The 20,306-nt window shown below is 38.6% G+C and overlaps 1 protein-coding gene across 3 annotated transcripts in view; it reads right to left on the bottom strand.

Annotated features, from left to right (window-relative positions):
* Window positions 1-2,402: 2,402 nt before the first annotated feature.
* Window positions 2,403-20,306, bottom strand: part of sytl2a (synaptotagmin-like 2a) — a 30,113-nt gene continuing 12,209 nt past the window's right edge. For 2 of the 3 annotated variants that reach the window (XM_017435118.3, XM_017435119.3), the window contains 11 exons: window positions 14,378-14,445; window positions 14,186-14,263; window positions 12,895-13,058; window positions 12,672-12,774; window positions 11,451-11,612; window positions 11,284-11,371; window positions 11,088-11,193; window positions 10,288-10,493; window positions 2,888-9,002; window positions 2,557-2,777; window positions 2,403-2,482 (listed from right to left, as the gene is read on the bottom strand). In XM_017435118.3, the coding sequence (XP_017290607.1) occupies window positions 8,854-9,002; window positions 10,288-10,493; window positions 11,088-11,193; window positions 11,284-11,371; window positions 11,451-11,612; window positions 12,672-12,774; window positions 12,895-13,058; window positions 14,186-14,263; window positions 14,378-14,445 (1,124 nt within the window). In that variant the 3' untranslated portion in view covers window positions 2,403-2,482; window positions 2,557-2,777; window positions 2,888-8,853. Of the gene's footprint in view, window positions 2,483-2,556; window positions 2,778-2,887; window positions 9,003-10,287; window positions 10,494-11,087; window positions 11,194-11,283; window positions 11,372-11,450; window positions 11,613-12,671; window positions 12,775-12,894; window positions 13,059-14,185; window positions 14,264-14,377; window positions 14,446-14,839; window positions 14,942-20,306 lie in introns of all 3 variants that reach the window. The other variant, XM_017435117.3, reaches the window with a different exon arrangement.

The raw sequence follows: 20,306 nt of genomic DNA, 5'->3' as shown, positions 1-20,306 counted from the left end.
AAATGTGACAAAATTTAGGCATGAATTTTTAGCAGAAGCTAAATGTGACAAAATTTAGGCATGAATTTTTAGCAGAAGCTAAATGTGACAAAATTTAGGCATGAATTTTTAGCACAAGCTAAATGTGACAAAATTTAGGCATGAATTTTTAGCACAAGCTCCTTTACAAACGGCGCCCCATACCTACTAACCCAAATGAGCAACAGTCAACATTCAAAAAATATTACATTACACAGTGCACTGTCAGAAAATGGGGGAATTGATGCCTACCACAGATTCCAATTTTGAAGCATGCTTTTTTTTTTTTTAATCAGAAACAGATCTGTCTTTACTACCTAAAGCTCTATCTGAGGTTCCTACAGATTTTGGGGCAAAAAACAAATATGACATTGGTCTAATTAGAGGACGTGAACCAGTGGTAATTACCCCTAAATCTAATTACCGACCATGTCAAAAACAATATCCCCTCAAACCTGAAGCTGTTAAAGGCATTAAACCAGTTTTTGAGGCTCTGCAGAAAGCTGGCATCATTGTTTCCTGTAATGATTATCCAGTTTGATCGCCAATATTTCCTGTAAAGAAAGCTTGCATTCCTGGTGAGAAACAAGAGTGGAGATTTGTGCAAAATCTCTAAATGATAAACAAAGCGATTATGCCACGTGCAGCTGTAATTCCAAATCTGTACACTATTCTGTCTCAGATCCCCTCAGATGCACAATTTTTTTCAGTTGTTGACCTTTCGAATGCATTCTTCTCCGTTCCTGTGCATCCAGACAGTCAATTCTGGTTTGCCTTTAAATTTGAAGAGAAATTATGGACCTTCACCTGGTTATATTGGGGGTTTTGTGAAAGCCCCACTATTTACAATAATGCCTTAAAAGTTTGTTTGGATTCTCTCCAGCTGACCTCTGGTTCTGCTTTGCTGCAGTACATGGATGACATACTTTCATGTAGTCCGACTAAAGAGCAATGTGAGAAAGGCACAGTGGCCCTGTTGAAACACCTCTATGCTGAAAGCCACAAAGCCAGTCTTTCTAAGCTTCAGTTTGTTCAAAATGAAATCACCTTTTTAGGTCAAGTCATTTCTACAGAGGACCGCTCTATTTTACCTAAGTGTGTATTTGCAGTTCAAAACATATCAAGTCCTGTGACGAAAAAACAGGAATCTCTGTAGAGATCTTCAAGCTACAGACACTATCCAATAGTCTGCAGAAGTTGAATCTGCTTTTATTCAGCTAAAACTTGCACTTCTTGACCCATACAAACCATTTCTTCAAACTGTAGATGAGAAAAACGGTGCATGACGTCAGTTCTTCTGCAATAACATGGAGGAAAAAGGAAGCCTATTGCATACTTCTCAGCAAGACTCCAGTGGCACAGGGACTCCATAACTGTCTTTGAGCTGTGGCAGCAGCAGAAAAAGCTGTTCTCTCTTCACGCGACATTGTGGGATATGCAAATCTCACCTTGCTGGTCCCACATTCTGTAACGATGATACTATTTGACCAGTAAACTTCACATCTTTCAGCTGCGCAATGGCTTGGATATACCTCAATTCTTTTAGAAATGCCTAACATTACTGTGAAACGATGCACTGTTCTTAATCCAGCAACTCTCTTACAGACTCCAGAAGACGGTGAACCACACAACTGTGTTGCAGTGTTAGAACAAGTCTGCACACCAAGACGTGATCTAACTGATGTACCCCTTGCTAACCCTGAATTGATGTTTGTAGATGGTTCTGCATCACGTGATCCAGCTACTGGACTTAACTGTGTTGGCTTTGCTGTCTGTTCTCTGCATGAAACGCTTGTTTCTGGCTCTTTGCCTAAACACTTTTCTGCACAAACTGATAGCACTAACATAAGCATGTAAACTTACAACTGGTAGATCTGTTTCTATTTTTACTGACTCCAGATATGTTTTTGGTGTTGTTCATGGTTTTGGAGCTTTGTGGAAACACAAGAAATTCCTCAAGGCTGATGGTAAGCAGATTCTTAACTACTCTTAGAGAAGTGGTCAAGACCATGTGTCAATTTAACAAAGTGTGGAAAAAAAAATGAAGACACGGCCTGTTATTTGGACCTCTTCATACTCCATTTTTAAAAGTAGCACCTGAAGTTTTCCTTGCTCTTCTTTCATCAGCTGAAGCAAAAGTCTGCAGAGCCTCAATGTCAGAGAGGGGAGGGGGAGTTGGTGAGCGTGTGAAGCGAGTTCACCGTTAAAGGCCTCTGTGCAGTGAGTTTCACAGCTGCGTCAGCTCTTTTGTTACCCTGAGCCACTGGGTATCTGAGTTAATGTGAGATTGATACTTGCAAACAGAAATATCAGCAGGTAACAATGTTGTCATGTCTTTGGCTGCAGATTTAGCCCACATGCCGAACACACCCAGGAGACCCAAGTAGATGAAACAGAAAATGTTTATTTAATCAGTGCAGGTAGAAAAGCAGGCAAACTGGCTTCTCTGGAATCGGGTTGTCCACTGAGAGGGAGAGAGAATCCGTATTAATTTTTAGTTAGAGATGATGTGATAGAACTTGAAGAGCAACAGCTTACAGAGTAATGGAGGTTGTTTGCCTAGGAGAGGTGATGGGGTCTGGAATGAATGTCCCGTAGGTCCGTAGAGGCGAGGTCTCCAGGTGGCGGTGGAGGGTGGGCAGGGTTCGGTATGGAGGTAGTGTTCCGGGGTGGTATCTCTTCGCGAGAGGTAAGTCCTTTTCAAGAACCTAACTTTGATCCGGAAACCAGCACAGTGCTCAAGGTCCAAGGGAGTAAACCTGGAACAAAGCATGAACGAGGCATATATCATAAACACTGGTCAAATCCAAGAACGCAGCATGAACAAGGCATAGATACTAAATCTTGGTCAGGTAGGTAACACACGTACACAACATGTTAACACTCTGACATTGAAGTGCTGGCAGACGACTCCCTTTAAACCTCTCTGATGAGCACCTGATGAGGAACACCTGCTGCAGCAACCACCTGGAAGAACCCACGCCATCTACTAGAGAAAACATGAAAGCAGCAGGCAAAAAACACACCAGAATATTCCAGAACCCCGACAAATATTGCGTTTAACAAATCTGCAACCTGAGAGTAGTATGTTATCTGCACTAACAAATCACTGGTTTACAAAGGGTTTCGTTTTTTTTGCAGAAAAATGTTGTCAGTTATGCATGATCTGTGCTACTTACAATACTGGATGAGCAACAAAGACTTCACAGGCTACTCATCATTGGCCTGACAAACCTTTTGACTACTTTATGATGGATTTCATCGAACTGTCTCCAGCAGAAGGGAATAAATATGTGCTTGTTATTGTTACCATGTTTAGCAAATAGATAGAAACTTTTCCATCAAAACATGCAGACAGTAATGCAGTGACTAAAGCTTTATTGACAGAAATTATTCCACAATGGGGTATTCCTAACAGAACTAGCAGTGACAATGCCACATACTTCGTTAATGCAGCCCTAAGTGAAGTGGGAAAGTGGGAAAGTTTTTCTATCACTCAGAAAGTGCTGGAGCTGTGGAATGTGAAAATGGTACACTAAAGACAAAACTAGCTAAATGTTGTGAAGAAACAGGATTATCATGGGTAAAAGCCCTTCTAACCTTCGTAACTTATATGTAAATGCGAAGGAGAGTCAGAATCAACCTCAGTCTATTTGAAATTGTGTTTGACAGGCCTCTAACTTGGGATTGGGACCCCACATGAAGGGCCTCCCTTCCACTTCTATCTGTGAAGATGCAATGTTTCCTTATTGCCAAAACCTGTTGAATGTGATTTCTCAAGTTTTTCAGACAGTGAAAGCTGCACTACCAGGTCCTGCTGAAACACTGCTGCATGTTATCAGGCCAGGAGACTAGGTTGTGGTAAAAGACTTCAGACGGAAGCTTTGGAACTCCAAACGCTGGCAGGGACCTTTTCATGTGCTCCTCGTCACATACACAGCTATCAAAGTTGCAGAGAGAGCAACTTGGATTCACTACAGGACAACAAACGTCTAGGCGATCATCAGTGCTTCCAGGACACAACAGAAACATGAAAGTGAAGAGGACAACAGACAACTTTCTAACAGCAGAGGTTGAAACAAGGTTTTATGTCTACATACTTACTGTAGGAGTGAAAGAAGACAAGACTTTATTCAATGCTTATTTCAACACTGACAGACGTGAAGAGTAATAGAATTTCATCATGGCAACACTTCTGCCCTCATCTACTCCAAATGCTAGTTATAAACATTTGTTTTGGTTGTTTTCAATTTTGTGTTGGTTATTTGTGTCACTCTGGTGGTGAGGATTATTCCTTCCTAATCAGGTAGAAAACCTACACTTGCATGACCCACGTGATGTTAAATGGCTGTCTACGAATCAGTTACAAGGTAAACATTCTACCCCCTACACCTTAATCTTATGGTACAGATATGCTAAGTACATTGCACAAAAGAAATCAGATCGTTATGTTTCTTCTCATGCTCTAGCTACAACCTCACCTTTTGTAATTCTACATCCATATGGAAAGATCTCTAATCTGTTCCCAGACATTTTGAGTTCTATCTATCAGGGCTTCCTCCTTAACCAACTTGTTGCTGCACACACTGGAGTTGTGCCTTTCCTTCCAATTTCACATGGTTGCAGAAGCTTTACAAAATTTCTTCCAGTTATTAATTCCTCCCTCAAGGAACCCTTCCTTGGTCCTGTTCATATCCCACCCGGAGTAAAGTTTGAATGTTATGCTAACACAAATATTACTCTGTTATCTAACACTCCCATCTTCCTAGGTAACATACCACATACACATTGTAAGACTGTGCTTGTTCCCTGCACTTTGTATGTGAATAATGCTTCTTTTATTCTTCACAAGCTCTTCCAGTGACAACCTGTTCACCCTATTACAACGTACCAGATGTTCTTGGGCTGGGAGATTGATGGCACCAGTTATAGCAGAACATTCATGTTGTCAGCACTATAAACATAAACAATCAAAACCGACGTGTTCCTAGATCAGTCACAGTCCCACATGATTCGGTTTGGGGCTCTAATGTTCCAGGCGAAAAAAAACTGTGGTCTCGAGATCAAAAGATTATTTTGTCATATGTCTTCCATCCTTAGGAGTTGGTTATTTTATGCTTCATGTTGAAACTCTGAATTACCAATTTGAATCCTTTGTTGATAATGTGTTAACAGCCCTCGTAGATGTATAAACTGAACTAACTGACGGCTCTCAGAGATACTCTTGCCACTGATCATCCTTTTGCTTTGTTTTCATGGCTCTCAGGTAACAGTTGGACACAGCTCCTGATAAAGTTCCTCACACCTGTGGTTATTGTGTTAATGTTCCTGATGGCTCTATCATGTTATGTAATTCTATTAGTTAAATGACTAATAGAGAATTTGATTAATGTTCATCTCTTAATCCTCATTTATATATTCAAGATTATTTTCCTACTGAGAAAATGAAAATGAATTTAACAATTTTGCCAGAGTAATAAACTTAATGTATGTTAATATCAAATATTACATATTTTCTATAACCAGAAGAGGGGAGTGTAATGGCAGAATTTATTGTAGGGTAAAACCTGTTGTTGATAAATCCTGATTATGTTATGACTTCTATTCCAAGTCCCATGGGTTCTCACAGAATGAACTTGTTTACAGGAGTGATGCTGGATTTTCTCCTCATTGGAACCAGACTGCCTTACTTTTCCCTAACTCCTCCTTCAAGTCCAGTATTTCAATATCTTTATTATAAGGTCCTGTGTTGATTTTGGGGGCCAGAGCTTTGATTTGGAGCTTCCCGTTCAGACCTGTGACTCTGATGTTGATTGTTAATTGTCTTAAAGGCTCTCTGTATGTTGTGCACCACACATAAATACATCTGTTTGAGTGATTTCACCTAACAGTGCCTGGAAATTTTCTATCATGACTCTTGGATGAAAACTTCTGCACTTTCTTCATACTTTGTGCTCTACAGCTGATAAGGTATTAACTATTGATAACTATTTCCCAGAACATCACTTCAATAATGACCAAAGTATCCCTTTAATGCAGCAGTGGTAAATATAACATGTTGAAATTGGCTTCTTAAAAGTGTTCCAGCCGTCCGCAATCATCTACTTACAAGTCCCACATGGGGTCTTTCAAGTTCATACTTTAAACACTTTTGTCATTTATTTTGACCTTTGCTTTTATTTCTGATAAAAGCTTTGAAATTTTTTTGTGAAAATGAGGAAACAGGAGAATCAGTCCCTTTCTAACATTTTTCTATTTCACTTTCTGTAGCTCTCTTGAAAGTCAACATGTATCCATTCAGCAGGGCATCATAACCCAGTGTGTTAACTTCAATAAAATTAAAATAGGTTTGATTTCACCAACAAATCCCATGAAAACGTGTATTAAAAGATACATTTACTGCAATAACTTCAAGATATAAATTTATTATTTATTATCAAGATTATAATTTATATAAATATGTGTTTAGATCTAATTTATTTCAAAACTTTATAATTTAAACCAGGAGTGTCAAATTCCATGCCTCAAGGGCCTCAGTCCTGGATGTTTTGGTTGTTCTCATGCTTCAACACACCTGATTCAAAGGTTTTCATTACCTCCTCATCAAATCATCAAGTTCTACAGAAGAATGTCCATAAGTCATCCAATTAAATTGGGCTTTATAAAGCTAAAGCACATCGAAAACATGCAGCAAAGTTGCCCTGTAGGATTGGAGTTTGATACCTGTGATTTAAACTATACATATATTTTAAGCAATAAAGCAATCTGTCACTTCAGTTAAGGAGATGGCACAAGAAACATATCATAAACTAAGGCATTTACTATTTAAAGACACAAATAAATTTGTCTGTACTCTTTCATTAAAGAAATAAAATCCACAAAGGTCACTACAGTTACTTAAAGCTAACAAAAGTAACAAACAAAATTACTCAAAATCAACTAAAAGTGAGTCATTGCTTTTGAATTTTGGTTTACCAGAACTGCTTTTAAAACATACTAGTGAAACTGGGCTTGACAAAAAAGAATGGTGCCCCTTAAAAATACTGAAAATAATTTGACCATAGGGACATGTCAAACTAAGGTGCCCCCCTCACATGTGGAGATCCCCAAGGATCTGTTCTTGGATAAACTTCATTTTCCGTCTACAAAACTCTGTTTAGGCTCCATCTTTAGAAAATTTAACATTTCATTCCTATGCAGATGACACTTAGATCTACCTTCAGTTGTAGTGCAATCATTTTTTTTGACTGCCTCATTAAGGTAAAAGCTTGAATGGATTCAAACTTCTTAAAATTTCAAGGAGCATTATTTTAATTTTTTTGGGTGGGGTGGGGGGTGGGGGGTCCAGGGGAAACTGCAGTGCTTCTCCTACAGATCTGGGTAGCTGTTTGAAAAATTTCATGTAAACATGTAGGGGTGATATTTGATTAAAATTCTAACCTTGAGAAACTGATTAGTCAGATCATTTAGATAGATAAAAGGCTTTTATCTAAAGTGAAATCGGTTTTATCTTTGAATTGACTTTGAATGGATGATTCTAGCTTTTATTATCTCCCAACTGGATTACTGTAAGTCGTTGTATGTTGGTGGTAGCCAGGCCGGCCTCTCATGACTGCAGTTGGTTCAGAATGCTGCAGTTTGTCTCTTAACACAAACAAAAACATATCTCCCCAGTGCTCGCTTCCCTTCACTGGCTCCCTGTTCATTTTAGAATTGATTTCAAAGTTTTATTGCTGACCTATAAGGCCCTGAATAAACAGACTCCTGTATACCTATCTGTCCTCCTGCAGCCTTATGTGCCCTCCAGATTCCTTAGATCTAATGATCATTAGCCTTTAGTTGTCCTGATGCCCAGGCTGGTCCACAGAGGCCTTTTTTACTTGCAGCCCCTAAACTGTGGAAACAGCGGCCCCCTCAGGTTAGAAAGACTTCAAATCCTGGGGTTGTTAAGTCTCTTTTTAAAACGCATTTGTACTCACTGACTCCTAATACAACATGAGAGTTGACATTTTTGCATAATTTTGACGTTTTATCATTTTGTAATTATTTTTAATTTTGTTTGTTTTATGGTCTCTTGTGTTTATTATTGTCTTTTTATTCTATTGTTGTATGTGCAGTTTTGTTTTTAAAATTTGCTGTATAAATAAATATAGTTTCACTTAATTTAAGGTCTGTCCTGTATTCAACATCACAGCTGTTTTCAATCTTGTAATCAGTCCGTCTGCCTATTGAAAAGTAGTCACTGTGCTGTTTGATATCATGGTGTGTGCTTCACTAAACATGGACCACAGAAAACTGAGGACAGTTATCTCAGGAGCTTAGAAAGAAAATTATTGAGCAACATGTTAAATGTAAAGACTATAAGACCATCTCCAAGCAGCTGGATGTTCCTATGACTACAGCAGTACAGATTAGTCAGAAGTTTAAGGTCCACTGGACTGGAGCCAACCTCCCTGGATGTAGCTACAAGAGGAAAATGATGACAAACTGAGGAGACAGGTTTAAGGTATTTTAGTGATCTTTGTAGATTTTTTTTTTTTTAACAGAGGGTACAGACAAATTTGTCTCAGTTAGTATATTCAGTTACAGCGGTGGTCTCCAATCCTGGTCCTGGAGGGCCACCATCCTGCATGTTTTAGTTGTTTCTAAAATGTGCACGATAGTGGGCCTTGAGGACCAGGATTGGACACCACTGAGTTAGTTATTCTTTATATATAAATACAATTAAGTATTTGCTGAAGCTGCTCCTTCCACTTATATTTTATTGTTTTGGCTCATTCAGAATATGCCCATATTCTGAATTGGTAAATGTGAATGAACACATTTGATTCAGGATCACTTGGACATGACTTTTGCCATTACCAACATTCTCAGAGGTAAAACATCTTCCACCCATTCACCATTAGACTGCAACATTTTGTGCCATAAAATCACTTCATTTGTCGTTGAATCCATCCAGGTCACTTCCACATCGTAACTCTTCCCTGCACAGAAAAGAGTTATTCATCATCATGTATGTGTAGGCAAACTCGAGCCAAAACTTCATTATCAAACGCAGACAGTAATGTCGTTGCTCGGGTCTGAGTGGAGTTGTGTGTGTTCATGTGTCTGGTATCTGTTATCAAAATATCTCATGAACCACTTGACCAATCTTAATGACACACTCAGAAAGTAATCATTGGATGTACATCTGTAACTAATTAACTTTTGGAGTCAATTCTATTTAAGATGGTTGTCACAATCAACTGACCTTAAAAACCCACACAAAAATGGCTCTAATTCAGTCAGTTTTACAAATTTTCAGATAAAATTTAGTGTGGTCATAGCTGAGTCGCATCCATACGCTGAACTCTAACAGATCAGACAAGATATTTTCTTAAAACTTTGGCCTTCGAGGTGACATATGATATGCAATCCTTCAAGGAATACTACTTTTATTACATTTTTATTAATTTCTGAACTGAATTAAACCTGTTCAAATTACACAATGCCAGTTGGAAATTGATTGAAATACTGGACACCTATTACCTAAATTGACCTAAAAATCAGATCATTAAGGTGGTATCTCACTGGGCTGCAATTAGTTGGCAAACTGCATTCATGAGGGAGTTCCTCAAATGTCTCCAGAATGTCCTGGGACTTTTGGGGCAGTTCTCACAAGGGTGCTCTGTCTTGTCACTCGAGTTTTGAATATGTTCAAAACATTTGTATGACAAACTTTCCTCTAGTAATAGTCAAAATTGTTGTGAGTGTTTTCAACTCGACTTTAACTCATCTGAATTTTGTTACAGGTGTTTCCAAACCATCTCAGGAGTACTGCAGTTGTAATTTGACTGCTGCACATGAGCTCTCCTTTGATAGAAAACATGTCCTGGTCTAAAAATCATGCCGATGATAAATAATAATTATTGAAAAAATGGTTTAAATCTGCCCTTCTTCATTTCAAAAGTGTATTCCAGTAGACTGAATGAACAAACGTGGGACGGCTCACAAGATGGGAACCAATTTGTGAAATAATGTGAAGGGCCATGAATGCAGCAAGCCATGCAGTGAAAATAGGCTATGATTTCTAAAAACTGTCCGCTCAAAACACAGCCACACAGGTTGTTGGTCATTTGGTTGCAAAAACTCAAAATTCAGGGAAACTGAAGATTCAAGTTGTTTTTTTACTCGCTATTTTCCCACAAATTTGAGTCCCCAACTTGTCCCCTAAAGCTCTCAGCTGAGTGAGATACCACCTTAAAGCAAACAGAAACAGTGAAGTCCAACCTGTCCCCGGGCTGAGCCTCACTCCACCGATGAAGTTGTTACTCAGTCGTTCATGGTCCCACACCGTGAGCTCCACACAGGTCTCTTTAAGGTCCTCTGGTCTGAAGCCATCATACACCATGGTGTGGTTGAACATGGGGTTGGCTGTTTTCTTCACCACTCGTGTTTTCTGTCGGCTTTTCCGGCTCATATCAGGAAGAACAACACTGCAGTGGGATGGAACCAGGAGACAGTCAGGTCAGAAGTACCACAGGACTGGAACAGAAAATGGTCAGAACCAAAATGATAGATACAGGACAGAACCAGATCCAATTTGGACAGAAACAGAACAAATCCAGGATAGAAACAGGACAGAACCAGATTCAGACAGGCCAGAACCAGGGCAAAAACTGGAGAGTAGCAGTATAAAAAGAGGGTTTTATAACAATACCATAAATTTTGAAGAATGTAAACAGAACTTATCCTAATATCTGTAGTGAAGTAATGTTCTGACAGTCTGAACTGACTGACTGCTGTGTTTAGCTCTTGTTTTATTGAAATATTGTGGATGAACAGTATTTTTGGGGCTGAATGAGTCTGAGTGAGTTTCTTTCAGTTACATGTGTCTGTATAATTTTTTCTGCTTTTTGTTTTGTTTGATATCTAGGAAAATGTTTTGAAATTTCAGTTACCAGAAATAAACCTCTTTTTTGTAAAGAAAAAAAACTAAGCATTTGATCAAATCGCCCTTTTCTCCAAATCACAGGTTTTGGTAAAAATTTTGAAATTAAGGTTTTACAGTTTAACTGATAATTTTGTACCATTTGACAAATGGGTTGATGATGACTCCTTTGACTGGAGTAAGATTCCTGCAGTCTTTTACCCAAACCATCAGCTCACCAGCCTCCAGCCCAGAACCACTCTGACCTGTGAGTGAACACAGACACAAAGTGACTCTGTGAAAGAAACTAATCAGAGAAAATTACAAAAAAATGGATGATTTAATCATCAGCTCACTTTGTGGCACAAATTTCAGAGCCACTCTCATCTGCCCCCCGCTGTCTGTTAGAGGTAAGGTAGATGGAGCTGCGATTTCTGATGAAACCTGAAGGAAGCAGTTGAAGTTAGTAAAAGTCTAATCCTTCATCCAGTTTAGACACAATCCACAGACAAGAGGCCTTTACCCTGTTCTTTAACGTGTATTCATTGATCTCTGTGTTACTGAAGTCCCACTCAGACAAATCCAAGTCCAGCTCCCCTAGAAAACTGTTTCGCCCGAAGGAGTCGTTGTGCCACACCGAGACGTTCAAAGACTGTGTTTTCAAATCATCCATCAGGATTTTGAACTGTTAAAACAAGGCAGAAGGTTATGGACAAAGAAGAAGTTCAGTGGTTGTTTCAAACAAACAGGATTTACTGCCATGATCTGGGGTTTTTGTGTTTGTGTTGTGCTTTGAGTTTGTTTGTTGTTCTTTTGTCATACTTTTCCTTGTGTTAGATATTTTCATCTGTTCAGTATATTTCTCATCACTTGGTGTTTACATCAATTATGACCCAACAAATAGCATCTACTCCTTCTTTTGCCTCATTGTTGTCTGATCCTACTGTTTATTTCCAGGGTCCATATCCTGTTTACTTGCCATGTCTTCCAGCTTGAGTTTTCTGCTCCCAGTTACTTTGTGTTTGCCTTCATAGTATATTATTGTGAGGATGCTGATTAAGCAGTCACACTGTTGTCTTTTATTTTACCACCTAACAACTTCTGCATACTCTCTGCTATTTTAACCATTCAAATATCAAAATGTTCAGCTCAGGAGATGGGTGCTATGACTCCTTTTTTATATAACATTTCCAATTTTCAAAATATTGAAATTAATTTACAATATTTTCTCCCAAGAAATAGAGATCTCTTTAATTAGCATTTTGCTACTTTTAGCACAGTGGGACACTGTGTGGTTGATAGCCAAGACTGAAGCACAAATATCACATTTTCTTCATAAATTAGACAGATGTGCAAAAAAAATTCTGCCTGCAAAAGAAGTGTTACACAGTATGTAAAAACACGATGCCTGTAATATTTTGTTACACCCGTTCAATAAGATAAAAAAAAAATTCAAACTATCAAATTTAAAGAATTGAAACTTACAATTTTTATTTATTTATTTTTTTTCCAAAACCTCAACTAAAATATCAGAATACTTTTTAAACCAGTTAACAAATCACTGACCTACTAATAAACTGATTAAGTTAAGTGTGACTCCTTGAAAACTCAAGAAACTCATAAAATTATAATCACTACACAATATTTGAGTTTTATTATTAGATTCTACTGTTGCCAACAAACAGATGTTAGTTTTTAAATTACAGATGAAACATGAAAGTTGTAAAAGAGTAAATCTCCTCACCCTGAGGATTTCATTGTAGGATGGGTTTATTGTCTTCTTTCTAATGGAGGTTTTTCTCTTGCCCAGTCGAGTTTTGTCAGGAAAGAGGTAACATTTCACATACCTGCCAGAATGCAACAGTTATTGTCATATTGTCAACATGTTTCAGCCTTTGTGTTTTTCACCTCTTCCACCATTTAAATAACAGATGATTCTTTAAAAACTATTGTTATGGAGTACTCACGGGTCAGAACGCTTCTTTTTATTGTCTGCAGTGGCCAGAGCCCTACAGAGCACCACAAATATCTGGAGTTCTTCGAGCTTCTGAATGTAGTTCACTGCAAACTGGATGCTTCCCTGAACGTCTGCAGAGTCCAAAGGATAGAGGCTGCTTCTGCTGCTGCTCACCTGCTCAGTTATTACACCACACACGAGAATCAGGTGTGTGCTCATAATAGGATATTTAAAGCCTAAAGTAGTGTCTCACTGGTCTGTAACGAGATGGTGAATGGGATTCATGAGGGAGTTTCTGAAACAATCTGAGACTGTTGCAGAAGCTGTCAGTCCTGTCGCTTAAATTTTGAATGCGTACAAAACAATTGCACTACCAATTTTCTTTCAAACTAGCCATAGAGTTGTCAAAGGGGTCTCAAGCCCATCTCTAACCCTTCTCAGTTTTGTTGTGAGCTTCTCCAACCCATCTTCAGAGCTGTATTTTGACACGCACATGGGACTTCTTTGACTCAACAATGGAAATTGACAACCCTGCAAAAGTTTTAAGACATTCTAGAGACTCCCTTGTGAAGGGCATTCACCATCCAGTCACAGCCCAATGAGATACTACTTCACAGTGTACTTCTGTAGATTAAATCATAAACATGGGGGTGGCTGCCAAGGTGGGTACAAAATGAGACAAGTACAATATGGATGGAGGTGGGCAACAAAATAATGTACATGGCCTAAAATACATTTTTGTAAGCCATGCACACAAAAATAAGTTATTATTTTCAAAAGTAGGCAGCTCAAAACATGGCTTTCTGGTCATTTGGCTGCAAACCCTCAGAATTCAGTGTGACTAAAAATTTGCCTATTTTCTTGCGATTTCGAGTCCTCAGCTCATCTCCAAAAGTCACAGTGAAATAGTACCTTGATTTTAAAAAAGTCTAACTTTGGTCTTCTCCATTAAGAGTAAACCTGGTTTGGGTCTCCAGTCTATCACAGGACCAAACCAAACACACCTCAATCAATTAAAGTTTGATTGCCTTCCTTATAAACTACCATTATTAAATTCTCTTCTTCTCATTTGGTTGACTGAGCTCTTAGAGATGCCTAAATTTAAAAGGTTTTATGAACCAAAGTACAGCAATTTTGAGACAATAACAAGTCCAAGCATCTCCTTATGTCATATAGTTCTTATCAGACAAATGTTGTGTATATTTCCATTATCAACTTAATCATTCTGATCATTTGGTAAAAAAAAAAAGCCTTCATCCAAAACTAATAAAATACTGTAAAATCTTGCTGGCTGTACATACAGAGGTCATTCCTGAGGAGAGACTTAGGTCAGACATGTAACTGCTGGGGTTTTTCTGAAAGGTCCTGTCATTGTCCATCTAATAATATCAACAGAAAGAAAAACAAAAATGAACCAGAAAGTCATTAGTGCCAACATAAACCAAGTCAGATTGAATAAACACATTAAAAGTCAGATTACATCAGTGATTTACCTCATCCTTCTGAAGATCAAACACAGAACAACTGCTTTTCATTGTCTTTGACTTGGTGGAAGTATAAGCTAATGATAAAAGGAAAAAAAGACAGAAGAAACACATGACGTTTAATCATAATATTTACAACCACATTAACTTTAACAAGTATTTGCTGCAGAACTGACAATCCCATTTCCACCTCATACACATGTACCTAAATTTGTTTGTCAAGTTTTTTAGGACTTTCTTTTCTTCTATGAAGAAAATAAGAAGTAAAATAACCTTTTTATAAATACCACCTTCTTTGTATCAAGTTCATCTTGCTAAATTTATATATTGTTAAGAGTTTTTGTATTTACCCCAAGTATAAATACTTTGGGTTTATTCCCATCAAAAAAATATTTCAAAAGATGACAGACTGCCGCACAACAAAAAAAGCATAATTCTAATAAAATATCACAATATAAATTCTTCTGTTACTTGTTTGTGAGGCGAGATTTTCCAGACTTTTGGATGCAGACATGTTCCTTGAAGATAAACGTTTTAGTGCAGAAATGAGAGGGCTAGAAATGTCACCATAACCTGTTGAACAAGATCATTTACTTTGGTCAAAGGTTTCATGCAAGTAAAGTATAATATATCATAAATATGTTACATAATTATTTGTCTTTTTGATTTTCCATTTTATGGTGAATGATTAGAAATATTGTAAGCAGGAAAAATCTTTATATTAATGGAGAGCATGTTTTACTAAAAACAATTTTTCATAGTCATGGTAAATTTAATGTATTGAAAACATTCCAAATATTTGGTCATTAGCATGTTCTAAATTTAGGTCAAACCAACCTCTGATGAACAACTTATGGCAAATCCATCCATCCATCCATCCATCCATCCATCCATCCATCCATCCATCCATCCATCCATCCATTTTCTATGTCTGTACTCAAGTCACAGAGGCAACAAGTCCAGGAGGAAAACCATCCACCCCACTACTCAGTAACACTGACTAGTTCCTTTTGGATGATCCCCTGGTGCCCCTACGAACACCATGAATACCACAAACATGTTCTAAGATAAGGGGCAGAAAACAAACTTGATTTTCTGCCAAGAATGCAGACACAGTTCTTTCTTTGGTTATATAGACACCTGATAGCCCTTAAAGTGCCCCCTGCACCTCATACTTATATAGCACCCCATACTGAATGACTCAGGGAATACTAATGTAAGCCTTCTACAGATCTTCAAAACACATGTGGATTGGACAGCACACCTCCCATAGCCCCCATAGTAACTCTTCATGAAGATCTGCTTCACTGTTCCACGACAAAATCTACACTGCTCCTCCTGAATCTGGGCCTCCCTTCCAACACCCTAGAGAACACTTTCCTCCTGGAACCTGAGAAGTAATCCCCTGATTTTTGGTCAGGACATACATAGGGATACGTCTGATAATAGAATTACAAAATTGATTAATAAACCACCCTATGTTCAAATAAAAGTCCGTTAACAAAACACATTGGGGTTCAGATCTAGGGGGCTGTTCTTCCTAATTACTTCCCTTCAGGAGACTCCTTCATTATCCACATGACAATTGAAATACCCCAGGAGAACAATGGAATCCACAGATGATACATCTTCCAGGACACTATCCAGAGACTCAAAGAAGGCCATGGCAATAAGTTCTAAGAGACAATGATCTTAACTTATAGAGATCAGAGCCACAGTTAGGCAACCCTCTTCTTAACTTCAATGCTAAGGTCCCCAGCAGGGGATTCATGTGCCCAATGTTTTTTTTCTTTGGGCAATTCTGGAGTAGGAGAAAGTCTAGTTGAGTTCCAAACCCCAAGTTTTGACTGAAGGTGTGCTCAACTGTGTCTAGTTGGCAAGTCAGAAGACATGAATTTATTGTTTTTCAGATGTGATCACCTGTGGAAAATCATGTGACTACAGGTGATCACATGAACATATTGAAAATATTTCAAAATTTTACAGGAAATGTACATGTATGTGTTCCAAGTGTTTCAGATATGACACATGCTAAATTAAAATGTTTTTTCTTGGATTCACATATGATTTCTATGTGAAAAGTTCATATGTGTTTGGTTTTCACAAAACATGGCTCTGTGCATCATGGGTAAACATCTCTACTTCAGTCTCATCTGTCCAAAAATACATTGTTTTAGAAATCTCGTGGTTTGGTCAAATGAAATTTCACAAACCTAGACTGTGTTGTCATGTTCCTTTTAGAGAGAGAAGCTTTCTCCTGGCAGTGTTTCCAAACGAGCCATACTTGTTGCATTTTTTTCTAATTGTAATGTCATGAACTGAGCATCTCTAAGAGCTCAGTCAACCATGTCATGATCTTTAACCTGCTAACTGAGGCCTGTAGAGTCTGAGATGAAACTCTTGGGTTTCTTATCAGTTTCTGAAGCGTTCTACAATCTGACTTTAGGGTGAACTAGTAGCTGTCTTGAATTTTTTGCACTTGTAAATAATCTTTCTTTTTGTAGAACAATGGACTCCAAATTGTTTGGTAATGATTTTTATCCTTCCCAAACTGAAGGGCAGCAACAGTTGTTTTTTCAGATCATTGTCAACATCTTTCTACCTCAACGTTGTGTTCACATACATCAGATTGCTTCAGGGCAGCAAACTGCCCAAACTCCTGCTTTTATAGAGGAGTTCACACTGATGACAATCAGTTAATCATGGCATTCAATCAGCAGCACCTGGCTGACCTGACCCTCCAGATTCCAATGGAAACAGTAAGCACAGACTTTATTCTTCACATACTGCTTGTTTTTTTCTGACTATTATTTTTAATAAGGAAAGAAACAATGTGATATGTCATTTGTAGTTGTTCATTGTAGGTTGTTTTTACCTAAAGTTAAAAATTAGTAACTACCAGAGGATGTTGTTCATTATGTCTCAATATGTAAAACTGTAGTAATGGGTTATCCTTTCATATTACCATGACTGTATAAAATTTTAAGATAAAATGAGAGTTACTATGGGTTAGCTTAGCAAATTGTACAAACATGCAAAATAACTCAATCTCTACAGACACACGGTATTGTTAAAGTGGTAACTTGTAAAGAACTGATCAAATGAACATTTCTGAGATTTACAGTCAGTCATTATTGTCACGTTCCATGGAGCAGGGAGGACCACAGTGCAGCAGGTTAGTGCAGAACCTCTTTATTTAAAAATACAAAAACCTAGGAACATAGCCTGAAAGCGCTGCCAGCACAAAAATACAAAAACCTTAGACCTGGGGACAGGAACGTGCACAAAAGACAAGGACCCAACAACAAACTGAAACTGCAGTGCTCTTAAATACAAACCAAAGGTAATTAGAAAACTAAGGACAGGTGCGCTGAAAACCTAAACACTTGAAAAACAAAAAGGAAAAGCAAAAACCCGAAACGGACCAAAACCAGGAATCCTCACAATTATATTTAGTGATAGAGATTCAAAGCTCCCTGTCTGAATTTTCCTGAGACAGAGACGGCATCCCAGTTTTTGTGTCAGGGCTTGAGTTTCCGTCTTTGTTTTGCACAATGCAAGATTTCTCCTCAGCTGGATGATACCCCTGGTTTTTCTGAAATTCTCTGCAGTCTTCTTGTAGTCTATGCGCAGTATCACAGTCTGCAGAGGCAGCAGCTTTGTTTTGGTGAAAAGGAGGACTGTGAGCCTTCTCTTGTGGCCCGAGTTAGTACTGAAGGTCCTTGGAGATAAAAGTTCTTGCTAACAGTGTATTCATTTCAAGCGTGCTCTCTGATGCTTGTTCTGATTGTTGTGAAGTTAAGGTGTTTGAACTTCTCTGCATAACTGCAGGTCCATAGCATGTTTTTCTTTCTACTGACTGTAAAGACAGAGGAGAGTAAGGAGAGGTGGCTTTTTCACCTGGGTTATAGTCTGTTCAAACTATGTGCTTTGGAATATGTGAGGGACCCTTCTTTTGTCTTGAATCTAGATCTGGATCTTCTTGATGCTCTTTCGTTTTAGTGTCAATATCTATTGGAAAGGTTTTTAAGGAAGACCCATACAACCAGGATCTTTTAGCACTGGAAGATTCCAGAGGAAAGTCCTTTGGGTGATAGGTCTTAGATGGACTCCTACTGGCTTCATTATCCTTGTCCTTTATTCTTGGAGGCTGAAATGTTTTATGGCTGAAACTCTTTTCATCTGACTCAGTGTCGGTCTCGATGCGGTCTTGGTTACATGGTGGTTCTACATCAACTGTACTGTCAAAGCTCCTCTGCTTTGAGCTGTCTGGTTGAACAAAGTCCTTGTCTGTCTCTTTTAATGATTTGATGACATTTTAACTGCTTTTGTATTGAATCATTTGTGCCTCTCCCTCAGACCTCTCTCTGTTTTCTGAAGATATCCTTGAGTCAGACTGAAGAGAAGCTTTGTTGTTATGGGACACTGATTTGCTTGTGGTTTTCTTCTCTCGTGTAGTGGGTGCTGTATTTTCCTTCTCCCAAAAATGTCTTCGGTCATCAGTCTGTGAAACCTTCCTCTTCAGGTGCCAAACTAGACTGTGTGAGAGGGGAAACTGGAATATAACATTCCTGCTTTTGAGTGTTAAATGCTAAATGAGGTTCAAGAGGGTTTTTGTTTTCCTGTGATTCAGTAATCTGTAACCCTGTTCCTAAACCTGTTAACAGATCATCTGTCTCCTCGTGGATGAGGACAAGGTTAGCTTTGTATATGTCATAATCTTTAGATACATTTAATAACCTATTGTAATCAGTCTGTGGGGGAGGGATAGGAGGGTTAGTTTGAGGGTAATCAAAAACTTTCATTACTGTTTCGGCAGGATCTTCATGTTTTTCTGTGACATTCTGCCAGGTGGCTGCCTGTTGTGCTCCTCCTGTTCTCCTATTGGTTGGCTCAGTAATTAACCACAGCTGCCGCTGATCAAGATCAACCACCACCAGACTTCTTAAGGCAGTAGTGAGGAACAGATCAATGCTGGAGCATCGCTTGACAATGGTAACAGTCTCTGCCACTCCAGCCTCCTTACTTCTGAAAGGTTGTAATTGTTTGTGTGTTTTGTCCCTGCCCAGAGCTTCCAACTCTGTTTGCTGCCTCAACCTGCTTCTGGCTGCCTCAGGAAGACTCTGGTTAACCTCACGCTGAACTGATCTTGGATCTGGGCCTGTCTGCCTCCTACCTACCTGGGAACCTACTTACCTGCGCTTCTCCTTCGAGCTTATACTCACCTTTTGGAATCTGGATCCGCACCTCCAAGCTCCGCCGCCAAGAACTACCTGTAAGACAATACTTACCTGCTGAACCTTAACTTACCCTCCCCTTCATCCGAAAACGCCAGATACTTACCGCAATTCCTCTCTTCCAGAACCTGACCTGCAACCTGTTCTCACTGTAAATAAAATCCCTTATTTTGTAACTGTGCTCCTGTGTCATTCGTTTTTCTTTGACAAACCATCAATTCTGATATTTTCTTTCTCTCCAGTTCTTAACTTTAAAACCTTTTGTTCATTTTCTGAAAATGCTTTCAGATGACATGACTTGTTCCAACTGTGAGATGCTTGACCCACTGATCTGTCCTCCTGCTTTGTATCTGAACCTAATAGCCTCATTGTTTCCTTAAATGGAGTCTTCTGCAGTGCTGCAAGTTGTGGGGATCGAACCTTTGTTTTCTGAGTTGGTTCTATTTCTTTTTTGTCACTCGTATCCTCAATCATATCTATAGGATCTTTGGAGTAGCTGTCTTCATTGATGTTCTGTTTAGATATCTTCACTTCCTCCTTGGGTGGTATTTTTACTTGAGTTGTTTTCTCCTCTCCTGTAAAAAAAATCCCAGCATTTGCTACTCGTACTTTGGCCAAAGATGTTGAGACACACTCTTTGAAATTTTAGTAGATGGTGGCTTAATATCTGGGTTGGTCTTATTATAATAAATGTTATGTTT

Source organism: Kryptolebias marmoratus, linkage group LG13 (genome assembly GCF_001649575.2).
Source record: "Kryptolebias marmoratus isolate JLee-2015 linkage group LG13, ASM164957v2, whole genome shotgun sequence".
NCBI lineage: Eukaryota > Metazoa > Chordata > Actinopteri > Cyprinodontiformes > Rivulidae > Kryptolebias > Kryptolebias marmoratus.
This window is presented reverse-complemented; position numbering and strand designations above follow the sequence as displayed.